Source organism: Ascidiella aspersa, chromosome 5 (assembly GCF_963924565.1).
Source record: "Ascidiella aspersa chromosome 5, kaAscAspe10.2, whole genome shotgun sequence".
Taxonomy (NCBI): domain Eukaryota; kingdom Metazoa; phylum Chordata; class Ascidiacea; order Phlebobranchia; family Ascidiidae; genus Ascidiella; species Ascidiella aspersa.
In genome coordinates this window covers 3,990,661-4,002,969 of record NC_139451.1, presented here as the reverse complement: position 1 = coordinate 4,002,969, position 12,309 = coordinate 3,990,661, and the positions used below count along the sequence as shown (strand labels likewise).

At 36.6% G+C, this 12,309-nt stretch overlaps 1 protein-coding gene across 1 annotated transcript; it reads left to right on the top strand.

Annotated features, from left to right (window-relative positions):
• The first annotated feature begins 2,030 nt into the window (after positions 1–2,030).
• LOC146141526 (uncharacterized) lies at positions 2,031–11,863 on the top strand. The gene is made up of 4 exons (XM_083389827.1): positions 2,031–2,770; positions 3,712–3,867; positions 7,610–7,771; positions 9,757–11,863. Exons 1-4 carry the CDS (start codon positions 2,114–2,116, stop codon positions 10,312–10,314), a joined length of 1,533 nt encoding a protein of 510 aa, XP_083245953.1. The 5' UTR covers positions 2,031–2,113; the 3' UTR covers positions 10,315–11,863.
• The last annotated feature ends 446 nt before the right edge of the window (positions 11,864–12,309 follow it).

Genomic DNA, 12,309 nt, shown 5'->3' with positions numbered 1-12,309 from the left:
CTTCGATGGCAGGTTTAAATGAATTTCGGCAGTTATTCATTGAAACACTTATTGTTATGTATTTTCTTTCTTATTCAACCACAGTATGAAAACGAAAATTCCTTTAAAAAATCTTTTAACAAAAGAGACAATATAATCCTGGTATTTTTTTTCCACAAAAAAATCCGCCTAAATGCAATTGATTAAGATCAAATCATCCAAAAAAAAAAAAAAATTCTATATGAATAAAACATTGAAAGTGTTCTAACATGAAATACTTATTCTTTCGTAGGCGCAGAAAATACTTATTTATAATCTAAACCAGTGTTTCTCAATCTATGGTTCACGTCTTAATATTAGGTGGCCGTTTGATTTTGTTGGGTCGCCGACTTCAGAAGTTCACATGGTTAGACTTATTAAAATTGGTTTGAAATTTGAGAAAATTGTGGAGGTATAACGGAGACATGGGTCACATTAATAAATTTGAAACGTTTGAAGCTCATTTCTTTGTTGTATCCGGAGTTCAGGAAAGAGATTTGCGTCAAAAAAGCTTAGCTGTTACGCTGTTCTAAAAAACTGTTTGTATGTTTAAGTTTTACGCCTGGTTTAAGCTTAGAGGGGCAATAGCAAAATTACTGAAACGCAGAAACAGCTCTCAGGCTCAAACTCATCCTGAACTTGTGAACCTTCTGAATGCACTTAAATAGGATGTGCGTATGCTCGAAGAAAACAATGCAGTATTGCTCATAACTTAGACCAGGCCTAGACAAATTACATAGAGCGAAGCAGTGTAATCCGCCCAGCCGTTTATTTTGCATGAAACTTTTTTAAACGTTATTGAGTATTTACGATATTTTATCTCGATTTAAAAACACTCTGTCACTATGTTGAAAATGAATAAAGAGTTATTCGAAACGTTCAAAAAATGTTACCCTCTTCTGTTTTTGCTTTAATATTCTTGCTACGTATTACTACAAACTCCAACCATTATTTTAATTTATTTAAAACGTTTGAAATGATACCTACTTCTGTTTGGGCTTTGATTTTCCTATCATCTTACTACAAACTTCAACCATTATGCTTCAAAGTAGATTTTATTCAATAAATTACAATTGTGGGCATCCTATATCCCCAACAGAAAAACGATTTTAGCAGCTTTCTTTCTACTTGAAATCACACTTTAGTTTATCTTTATTTCAGATCCAAACTTGACCCAGCGTTCTGAAACATTTTATGTTTCTCATGCGACCCTCGTTTTAACCACATTGCGCCTGACATAGGTGAATATGAATAAAAAAAGGCTAAATAGATGGCTTTTTTGCAATTAGCAGATTATTTGTGAATGTTACATTATGCAATTCGTTACTATTAAGTCGCACAGTAAATGTCAAAAATAATTGCTCACCCCCCTGACTAGGATGAATATGAATAGAAAATAGATGCCGAACTAGCCTTTGTATATCATCTATCAGTTTTTCCACGATAGATCTAAAACTGAAATAAACGTTTTTGTTGTTGCAATCGGCATCTATTCTGCAAGAGTGACACATTTTATCTATCATTTATTTTCAAAGTCAACGTTTTGCAATCAGCCGATATTTTGTATGTGTAACAATATGCAGTTCGTCAGTAATTTGGTCGCACATGAATGTCAAAGCCCCTACAGAAGTAGGTAGGATATTCATTCTACGTTTAAAGGCCCGTCATTGTACCCCACATTTATTTTACTAATTTAGCTATTTACGTTCAGTCCGTTCTCGTGTGCCTTTCTTGAAAGAACCAATATCGATCGTTCCTCGATCTTTTTGTATTTTATTCCGATATCGATAACAAATGACGTCATTACTATGGCCGAAAACGATCAAATTAATTTGGTATCGGATCGGCACCGATATAACCCCAATATCGGACGAGTACCGATACTTGTCATTGGGTATCGGCTCCAATTTAAATTTATCGGACAATCCTAATTTCAATTACACTCTTTTTTTAACTTAGGTCTAAACTATGTTTTCAACGCATGTTCTTTGTGTTTTGTAGGATAAAGGTAGTTTAGCTTGTTGGCTTGGTTTGAGTTAAAAATTATTTTTTAGAAAATTCGGTAAATACAACAAGCACAAAGGCGTCTGTCGAAATGGCGACATCAGCGCCAGTAGTTATAGGAACCAATGACAACACAACTGTCACTACACCGCCTGTCGACCCCACGGCAGGTGCCACTTCGACTGACACCACCCAAGTGGCAAGCACAGTTGCCACTAGCCAGGCTCAAACCACCAGCGAAGCTTCAACAGTGGCACAAACCGTTACCGCGCCAGTAACAATTGTCAATAACACAACCGACGCAGTGACAAATGCCAGTGCCACTACCGACGCAGTGACAACTGCCAGTGCCACAACCGACGTAGTGACAACTGCCAGTGTCACAACCGACGCAGTGACAACCCCCAGTGCCACTACAGCGGCTACGACAACTGTTGGCCCTACCACCACAGGTCCGACAACTGTCAGTCCCTCGACGGCAGTGCCAACTTACACAACTGCCACTACCGAGCCGCCAACTAGTCAGTCTGTAAATACTGTCACCAGCTCGCCATTTATCGGCAGTACAGTGTCGGAAACAACTCAAACCAGGGCCAATGCGACGACCACTGGCACATTGATAACATCGGCACCTGCTACCATTCTCGGATTGGAACCCTGGCTTTTTGGCCTTATCATTGGGGCGGCGCTTTTTCTCATTATTGCCATAGGAATGCTGGTTTACTGCCTGGTTAAGCGAAAGAAAAGGGTGAGTGGCACTAAATCAGTGTTATAAAGCGTATAGTAAAAATATGAAAGCCCATGCAGAAATAAGTAGTTTCGAAATCTCTCTTTATAGTTGACAACGTTGACATAGCGGACTATGTTGAAAAAGAATAAAGAGTCATTCGAAACGTTCAAAATGCTCCCTACCTCTATATGGGCTTCGATATACTTACTACGTCTTACTAAAACCTCCATCCATTATCTAAAGATTTATTAGAAACGTTCAAAATGCTACCTAATTCTGTAAGGGCTTTGTTCTTACTACGTTTTACGACAACCACAAGCCATTATGCTCCAACGTTATAAAATATTTTTAATTTTGTAGTCAACACTTTTGAAATAGGATTTAGGCTCGAACTATAAAATTACACAAAGGTCAAACAGATCGTGTATAGTTACGTTTCTTGAAGAATTTAACTGAATTAACTTAAGTTTTAATTTAAAACCCTAAACGTCTCAGCGATGTTGAACGGCCACCGAGACATTCTTTCACTTACACAACTGTGATTGAGCACTTAAAAAATTATAATAAAATGCAACAGACACGTACAATACTACATCAGAAAGCCAAACTCCAGCCATACAGGTACCGTCGCTATACCAATTGAGCTACACAAGCTCAGAGAGGAGCGAGTCGAGAAACAAACAAAACCACGTTGCTTACTGTATCCGGTTTATGGCTGTTTCTCGACTCGCTCCCCCCTGAGCCTGAGTAGCTCAGTTGGTAGAGCGCCGGAGGTCGTGAGTTCGAATCTCACTGCAGGTTAGCTGTTTGTCTAGCCTGCCTTGCTTATATCATTGATCGACAAATTCGGTTAGTCCTTAATGGCTTTCGGTTTGGTATGAAAACAAATCCGTAATCTTTAATGCAATAGCTTCAAAAGGGCTGTGTGTGTATCTTTCATTGAGTATTTTGATGTGCAGAAAGCGGCAAGGATAGCTGAGCGCAGTTCGCCATGGATACACACGGAAAGAACTGACGACATAAGACTGCAGCGAATTAACAAGTCAGATGATCCTTGGAGAAAATCGGACTCGGTAGAAGACAAAAAGACGATGTACGGTGTTAATAACACAACGGTAAGCCGCAGAAATATGAAGGTTTTAGCTTTTAAAGGACTTCAGATTATCAACCCTGAAACTTGCAGTTGTCGGCCTTTTTTTCTAAAAATTTTGCTTTTAAACCGCAGTCTCTCGTCCTAAAAATCTGACAAATTATGTCGAAAACTAAATAAATTTGGCTCCCTTGAAACGCCATGAAAATGAACGGTGTTAATACAACGGTGAGCCGTAGATATAAGAAGATTTCTGCTTAAAATTAGAACTACAACTACGATTTCTGTCAAGTATAGTATTGTCACTTGTAAGAGGGAGCTAACAAGCGTTATTTATTGCAATTATTGGCCAAAAACAGAAGCACAAATGTGTTTCTCAACATTTTGACCAAAACGCCAGCGCATGTATAACGCGAAGCTAAGTAATGTTTAATATGAGCCTTTTCGTCGTATTGCTTTCGCAATTTAAGTTTTAGAAAACTCTTGCTCAGAAACAATCTTAAAAAATCTAACCATTCAAATTAGGTGGTAAACTAACTAAATTTGGCTCCCTTAAAACATTTTGCAATACCATGAAAATGTGCGGTGTTAATAATACAACGGTGTGACGTAGACATAAGAAAATAGCCAAAAAACATATAGCTTAAAATTAGGACTATACAACTCGGGTTTCGGTATACATTGTATGTGGTAAACTAAATAAATTTTTCTCCCTTAAAACGCTGTAACGTTGTAAGGTGTTAATAATACAACTCAACCCTGAAACTTGCAGTTGTCGGCCGTTTTTTTTTTCTAAAATTCGCCCTTCGGTACACATTGTATGTGAAAAATTAAAAATTGAAGGGTCTTAAAACGAAAACTAAAAATTAAAAGGTCTTAAAACGCCATGACAATGTATGGTGTTTATAATACAACGGTGAAATAAGAAGCTTTTTGCTCTAAATTAGGACTACAACTTTAGTTTTCAATCAACGTTAAAACTTGCAGTTTTCGGTCGATTTTTTCTAAAATTTTTTCTTTTAAACCAGAGTTTCTTGCGCATTATCCGACCAATGTAACAAATTATGCTGAAAACTAAATAAATTCGGCTCCCTAAAAACGAATTAAAACGCCATGACAATGTACGCTGTTCATAATACAACGGTTAAAATAATAGGCTTTCTGCTCTAAATTAGGACTACAACAATGAATTGAACGGTGTTACTGAATGCAACGGTGAGCCGTAGACATAAGAAGGTTTCTGCTTAAAATTACTACTACAATTTCGATTTCAGTCAAAATCACGACCCCAGCGTTATATTATTGTCACTTGTAACAGGAAGCTAATAAGCGTTATTTATTGCAATCATTTGTCAACAACAGAAACACAAATGTGTTTCTCACCTTTCGACCCAAATGCCAGCGCAAGTATAACGCAAAGCTAATTAAAGTTTAATATGAGCCTTGTCATACTGCTTTCGCAATATTTATAATACAACGGTGAGCTGTGGACATAATAAGATTTCTGCTTTGATTTATTGCTACAACTTCGGTTTTGGTACACAGCAGTGTATGTGAAAAACTAAACAAATTTGGTTTCTCGCGGGCTCAAACCAAACTCAGAAAGTTTTTTGTGGCCCAGTTAAATTTTAACTGTGTAGACTTTATGTATCTTATTACAATAACCTCAACGACTGTGAATCAGGGATAAAACTAGGGTATTTTGTTATTGAAAGGATTCTAACGACAAGTTACACTCAAAGCATGAACAAGATTTTCCGAAGCGCAAAAAAACTTGCTTTTACGCTGTTGAAAAAGCCAAAAATAAATATGAAGAATGTCCCCAGGCCCAGTTTTTAAGAGGGCACGGGCCACAGGATTTGCGTTGGGCCACCCATTCCTTAAAACGTCTATTTTTATTGGGATTAAACTTGGTATTCTGATGTACAAACTAACTGGGAAATTTAATCTAAATCATAAATACTTAGTGTTAGATATAATAAGATTTCTTCTTTAATTTTTAGGACTACAACTTCGGTTTAAATTTGGTTTTCTTAAAACAGAGACGGACAACCTTTTTCTAATGGTGGGCCAAAACCAAACTCAGAAAGGTTTACTCTGTGGGCCGTTAAACTTTAACTGTATAGACCAGGGATGTCCAACATTTTATTATAGTGGGCCGCATTGACACTTGAAATAATTTAATGGGCCGCAGAACCTATCAAGTTTCAAGATTAAGTATTGGCCTTGAGTTCTAACGGACCTTTAAGGTATATATATATATATATTTTACCCATATTATACTATTAATGCGCCCCTAAAAGCTGACTATTACATTTTAATTAGGCTAATATTGAACGTTTAAAATACTACTTGGGAGTGAAAATGACTAGCGGGCCGCACAAAAATTTCAGGCGGGCCGCAGGTTGGACATCCCTGGTATAGACTATACTCATCTTACTATAACAACGGCAACGACTGTTTATCGGGAATAAAACTAAGGTTTATCGGGAAAGTGCAAAGTTATTATGGCTTTGAAAAACATAACCTAGTTTAAATGTCAACCATGACTATAGCAAAAAAATATTCTTAAGAATTAAAATTAAAGTCAGACATTTTTATGTCAGTAGAATCTTCCTAACATTTTAGTTTTTGCTACTCCCAATGCCCCAGGGGAGAGTTGGAACGCGCGCTACTTGCGTCCGAAGCGTTATTATTGTCAGTTTCAACCGGTGTGAATATACCCGCATTGTTTCATATTTATGTTAAAAGGTGAACTGCAAAATTATTCGTTTACTAAAGAAGCAATCTGCATAGTCACCAGACTAAAATCAGTATATACCAAAATCACTGTACAAAAATATCGTATTTTCGCGTCGGAACAAACCATCGGGAAGTAAACTTGCAATTTACACTTAATGAAGGAACAAGATTTTCCAAAGTAAAAAATGTTTTTATATAATTAAAATAGCCAAAAAATAATTCGGAATGGCCTTGTGCCCAGTTTGTCAAATAGGTTGCGGGCTGCATGGTTTCGTTGGCGGGCCGGATCTGTCCCGCGGGTCGTAGGTTGCCCACCGCTTCCTTTAAAACGTGTGAAAACACCAAAGCTTGTGAGACAAGAATTTCGCATGAGCCCAGTCCGGCATTTCAACTAAAGTAATGTAATTTATTTATTTCCACGAGTTTCCAAACAAACAAACTGTTTTGTCACCTATTTTTATTATGTTGTAATAAGATTCAACTTGGTATTTGGCTGTACAAACTGACCGGACCATTTCAAGTAAATTTTAAATGTTTCTTTCCGACTATCATTCGTAAGAATTAATTATTTAATCCAGCGCTTCTTGACTGGTTCACTACAAAACGTTGCAAGGTGCGCCGCGGGCAAGTGGAAAATAATCTTTCATTTTTTCTTTCGGCTTAGCTTATTCACCCCACGGTTATTTAAAAATAAAGCAACTATACGAGGAAGTATTTTAAGAAAAATACCACTCAAACAAAACTTGAGCTTGCTTTTCATGCGCCGCGAGGTAAAAACATTAGGAAACACTGGTTCAATCTATTAATTGGTAAAGTGTTTCAACGCAAAATTTCAGCGCTAATTAGGTTTTTTAATGCACATTTAAACTATTTCGGTCTCCCAAAATAAATCAACAACACCGACTTTACACTAAGACCGTTTTTTGTAAGTATAAAATAAAATCAAACTATGCAAAGTACGCTAATCAATGTAAAAATAAATAAGATATTTTGAATAAAAAAACATTACTTGAATGTTTCTACAGGTGAACGTTTTCGACAACGACAACCAAGCGTTTGACAGCAGTCCAATACTGCGTCTAGCTACCAGGACTAAAGACCGGAACAGTAGTGAGAGAGATACCAGTAGTATAAACAGCAGCACTCCATCAAGAACGACCTCTCCCAAACCAAAGGCACTTACCAAGGTAAGAAAACGAGAAACAGTCGTCCATTTTAAAATCATAATGGTTTGATACACACATATGTGCACAACAACTGTGATCTAAGCCTTTCGCTTTCGATTTACGATAACAGCATAAGTTTAATAGTACACCGAAAGCATTTGACAGAATAACCGAATTTGTCGACCAATGATGTAAGCAATGCAGGTTACAACTAATAACAACTAGCCTGCAGTGAGGTTCGAACTAAAGACCTCCGGTCCCTACACAGACTCAGAGAGGAGCAAGTTGAGTAATAACTATGACACCATTGCTTGCTACAATCTGTTAGTACAAGCAACTTTGTATTTAATGGGATTTACAGGACCATATCATGAGGCTAGTGAGTCTGCCTTGTTGCATCATTGATCGACAAATTCGGTTAGCCTGTGATAGTTTCCGGTGTACATAATGGTTAGCGGTTTTTCGTTGATTGGAAACGTACAAAAAAAGTTACCTACTTCAATACGGGTTATGATAGAACTTCTAAATCGTCACTTTTTTTTTAACAAGTAGACTTAAAAAAAAACTGCTGTTTTCAGTCCAACAATTCTGAAACTGAAATGAAGTCTAAATAATTGTTTTTTAATAAGGCCTTTAAACACTACAACTAGCCAACTCACCTCAAAAAGGGGTCGACGGGTCCCAGTTAAGAATCCCTGCTTCAAAGCTTTGATCGAAGACACCTTCAAGGTCCTAAAATTAAAAAAACAGCGCTTTTTAACCCTTGGTATGCTATAATATTTTAGGTCTTATGCGATTCTGAAGAGTAATTACCGTTTTAACACTAAAACAAGTTTATTTGTGTTTATTTTGCTGGTTTGGGTATAGTAATGACGTCATTTGATATCGGATTGCCGTCCAATTAAACTTTTTTACTGCAGACCCCTAAATTATTTTTTGGTTTGCATGCACTACAGTAGGCAAGAAAATTTTTAAAATGACGTCATACATTAACGTCACAATACGAGGGAGACGTCATAAATCTGTTGATTTCGGTCCAAAAAATGTGAAAGTACAATGGAATCTAAATAAACGCATAAACCTTTGCATTTTTAATGAAACTTTATTCTTTGAAAAATTATTTACTTCTTAGGGGGCCATTTTTAAAGCTCAAGGGTGCCGAGAGATATTTCAAATTGTTTACGATTCCAATTTTAGCTCTATTGGGAAGCTTTTTGATACAATTTTTTGTGTATGAAAGAAGTGCAAATAATTAAAAAGTTTTTTTTCAACTCTGTTACACAGTGAATGTGCTGTGTCAATCTCGTTTATTGTTACGTTAAAGTTAACCACTCAGCAAAAATACGAGCAAGGGTGCCGCGAACTAATTTATAATTTCTGTAGGATGCCGCAAGCCAAAAATGGTAAACACTGCACTAATACTTTAATTAGGCCTTCATGGACCCCCTAATACTAGTTAACGGACCCCCAAGCGGTTCATTGCACCCCAGTTTAAGTACCCCTGTTTGATACAAATTATCGGGTACCGGTACAATGCACAACAATTTAGCAGGTCAGTGTTCCCGTGCTTTGAAGTTTAAAAAAAAAAATAATAATAAAATAAAAAAAAAATAAAAAATTGGTCTAACGTTTCGGTTTTATTTATTTTAATCGTCTGAGATTAGTAAGGACGCGGTTTGGTATGTCATACCTTTTGTACAAATTATCAGGTTAAACAATTGATACCACTTAGTACAGCGGTTCTTAAACTTTTTTTATCGAGGACCCCTAATTTTTTGGGCCACAATACAAATAAACCTCTCACAATACAAAAACACTTCTGAAATTTGCTGTTCAAAACCTATTTTTTTATTTAAACTATGAAAAATTTATTACTTCTTAAATATACACTAATATTTAAATTAGGCTTTCATAGACCCCCCAAACCTAGGTCACGGACTTCCAAGGGGTCCATGGACCCCAGTTTAAGAAACCCCTGACTTAGTACATATACAAAAATTTCGCAGGTCAGTGTTCCAGTAATCGGAGAAAAATCAACTTCGGCGAGCGACGCAAAAGAGAAGGATGACAAAGAAGAGAATGAAGAAGAAGAAGAAGGCGATGACAGCTCCGTATTCAGCCTTAAAAGCGATGAACCCGGCCTTAGCGCGTCCATGAATTCCTTCAAGTCGCCTACTTCCACTCCAAGCACGAGCCCTCGGCACAAAATCGAAAGCAGCTCTGCAGCGCCATCTAGCGGAAAAGCAACACCGGATTCGAGGCCGAAAAAGGGAGTGGCAGCCACAACACCAGTCGTGCCTGGCTCAACATCGCCACTAAAGCCTAATGATCAATCTAACAGCAGTATCCCTCCACCACCTGTTAGTGGTGGTATACCACCCCCGCCGTCAGTGCCTACTTCTATTCCGGCGCCTCCTACTGATGAAAAATCCCCCATGATTTTACCCCCTCCGCCGCCGCCACCACCGCCCGATGCCAACGGCCAAGTTCGAGACGCCACCGGAGCTATTGTGAACAATGACGAAATCAACGACCGCCAGTCATCCTTTTTGCACAACAAATAACGCGACACGATTTATTTTGTGCAATGAGAGATACACACACATACTTGTGTTAACAACTGAGATCTAGCCCTTCTGAAGCTGCTTTTTGACCAGCGTGGCAGCGATCACGGCTTACGTATCATTATTACACTGAAAGCCATTGCAGACATATCGAATCTGTATACATGATTGTTTGGTCGATCTTTTTTTCTTCTCTAAAGGCGTCAAAAGTGGAGATACAGATAAAAACAAGAACACACATAAAGACAAGAAACACACAATAAGCAGCAATACCCCAAGCCGTGGGTCTGGCATACAGTTGGACGCCCTAGTTTAAATGGCCCGCAGTTTTGGCACCGGAGTTTTTAGCCCTGTTTGGGGTTATTGGTGGGTAATGGGCGAGGGTTGAAATTATTAGGGGGTTAGGCCACCAAAATTTTTTGCGGTAAAAAAGAAACAAGTAACCACCACATTCCTTTCCAAAGGGGTAAAAAAAAATGGGGCAAAACTTGGCTGTTTTTGTGATTCATTTTCTTTGTGAACCAGGTTTACAGATGAGTGATAAAAGTGCCTTTTTTATTAAAACACACTGTTATGCAATTTAGTTTAAATCAGGGGTTCTTAAACTGGGGTCCATGAAGACCTTTTGGAATTTTAGTGTGTATTTAAGAATAATTCAATATATGAAAGAAAACAGTTTTTTTTCACTGAATGTATTTACACTCCATTTCACTTTCACATTTCTTGGACCAAAATCAGCAGATTTAGGAAGTCTATTTGTATTGGGACGGTAATTTATGCGGCACATTTTTAATTTTGTTGGCTACTGTGGTCCAAGCAAAGCCCGAAAAAAAAAGTTAGGGGCCGCAGTAAAAAAAAGTTTAAGAACCCTGGTTTAAATAAATATACTAGCTCAAACATTGCAAGAAAATAAGATTGTACACTGTTATTTCATTGTAATGACGCGGAATATATTGTGGTTTCTCGTCATTTATTTATATCAGTTAAAATTTTTCTACAAAAGAAAAACGTTTAAAAAAGATTTGGCAGTGATGTCACTGACAATAACATATGTCGATGTATCCAATGTAAATAAATTATTAAATTTATTGAATTTTTAATGGTATGATGTCTGTAATGTATCAATCACTGTAATTAGGATGTTTAAACTTGTTGTCAATATATTTATTGCATTTACCACAAAAAGATTGAAATGGTACTTAGCCTAAGTTGAATTTCTTGGTTTAACTTTATGAAATTACAAAACACTGTTTTGCTTAGTAAATGCTTTTGATTTAGTAAATTCAAAGTGTTGTATATTTTAGACAAAGTTTTACTTTTAATTGCCGTAGCATCGTTCCTAACTAAAAATTTTGTCTGTAATTTTTTCATGTTGTAACATTTTTCATGTTGAATTTTTTTCATGTTGTATTTTTTCATGTTGTGTATTTTAGTGTTGTATTTTTTTCATGCTATAAATATTTTTCTTGTTGTTGTTGTTTTTTTCAAGTTGTATATATATATATTCTTTTTTCTAACGCAAGTGAATTAAATATATAAACATGGAATGTAAAAACATTTTAGTTTTAAATTTCAATTATTCGAGTATTTAGTTATATATTATGATCTAGAAAAATGTCAGCGAACAAACGAGACAGCAACGTTTTACATTGTAAAGCAACATTTAATAAAAAGCATGTTAGTTTCAATCCATATAGGAATTTATAAACTGTATATGGGGGCAGTAAAAAATAAAAATATCAAAAACCATACAGAAGTAGGTGTGATTTTTGAATGCTTTGAATATCTCTCTATTCATTTCAAACATCAAAATGGTAGCTACTTTGGAATGGGCTTTGATATTTATTGTGCGTCTAACTACAACCTTCAGCCCTTATAGACCAGGTGTGGGGCAATTATTTGTTTTAAGAAAAAGAAAATGTTTTTGAGGGCCACATGCCAAAGAAGAAGATCTCGAATACACATAATACCAAGTGTGATTCCTTTTTAAGGAAT

Bases quoted from the DNA above. Each gene is read 5' to 3' on its own strand.
- LOC146141526 (XM_083389827.1), top strand. From the start codon at position 2,114: ATGGCGACATCAGCGCCAGTAGTTATAGGAACCAATGACAACACAACT. The intron at 3,868-7,609 runs GTAAGCCGCAGA...ATGTTTCTACAG, and splicing joins ACGGTGTTAATAACACAACG to GTGAACGTTTTCGACAACGA. The intron at 7,772-9,756 runs GTAAGAAAACGA...AAAATTTCGCAG, and splicing joins AACCAAAGGCACTTACCAAG to GTCAGTGTTCCAGTAATCGG.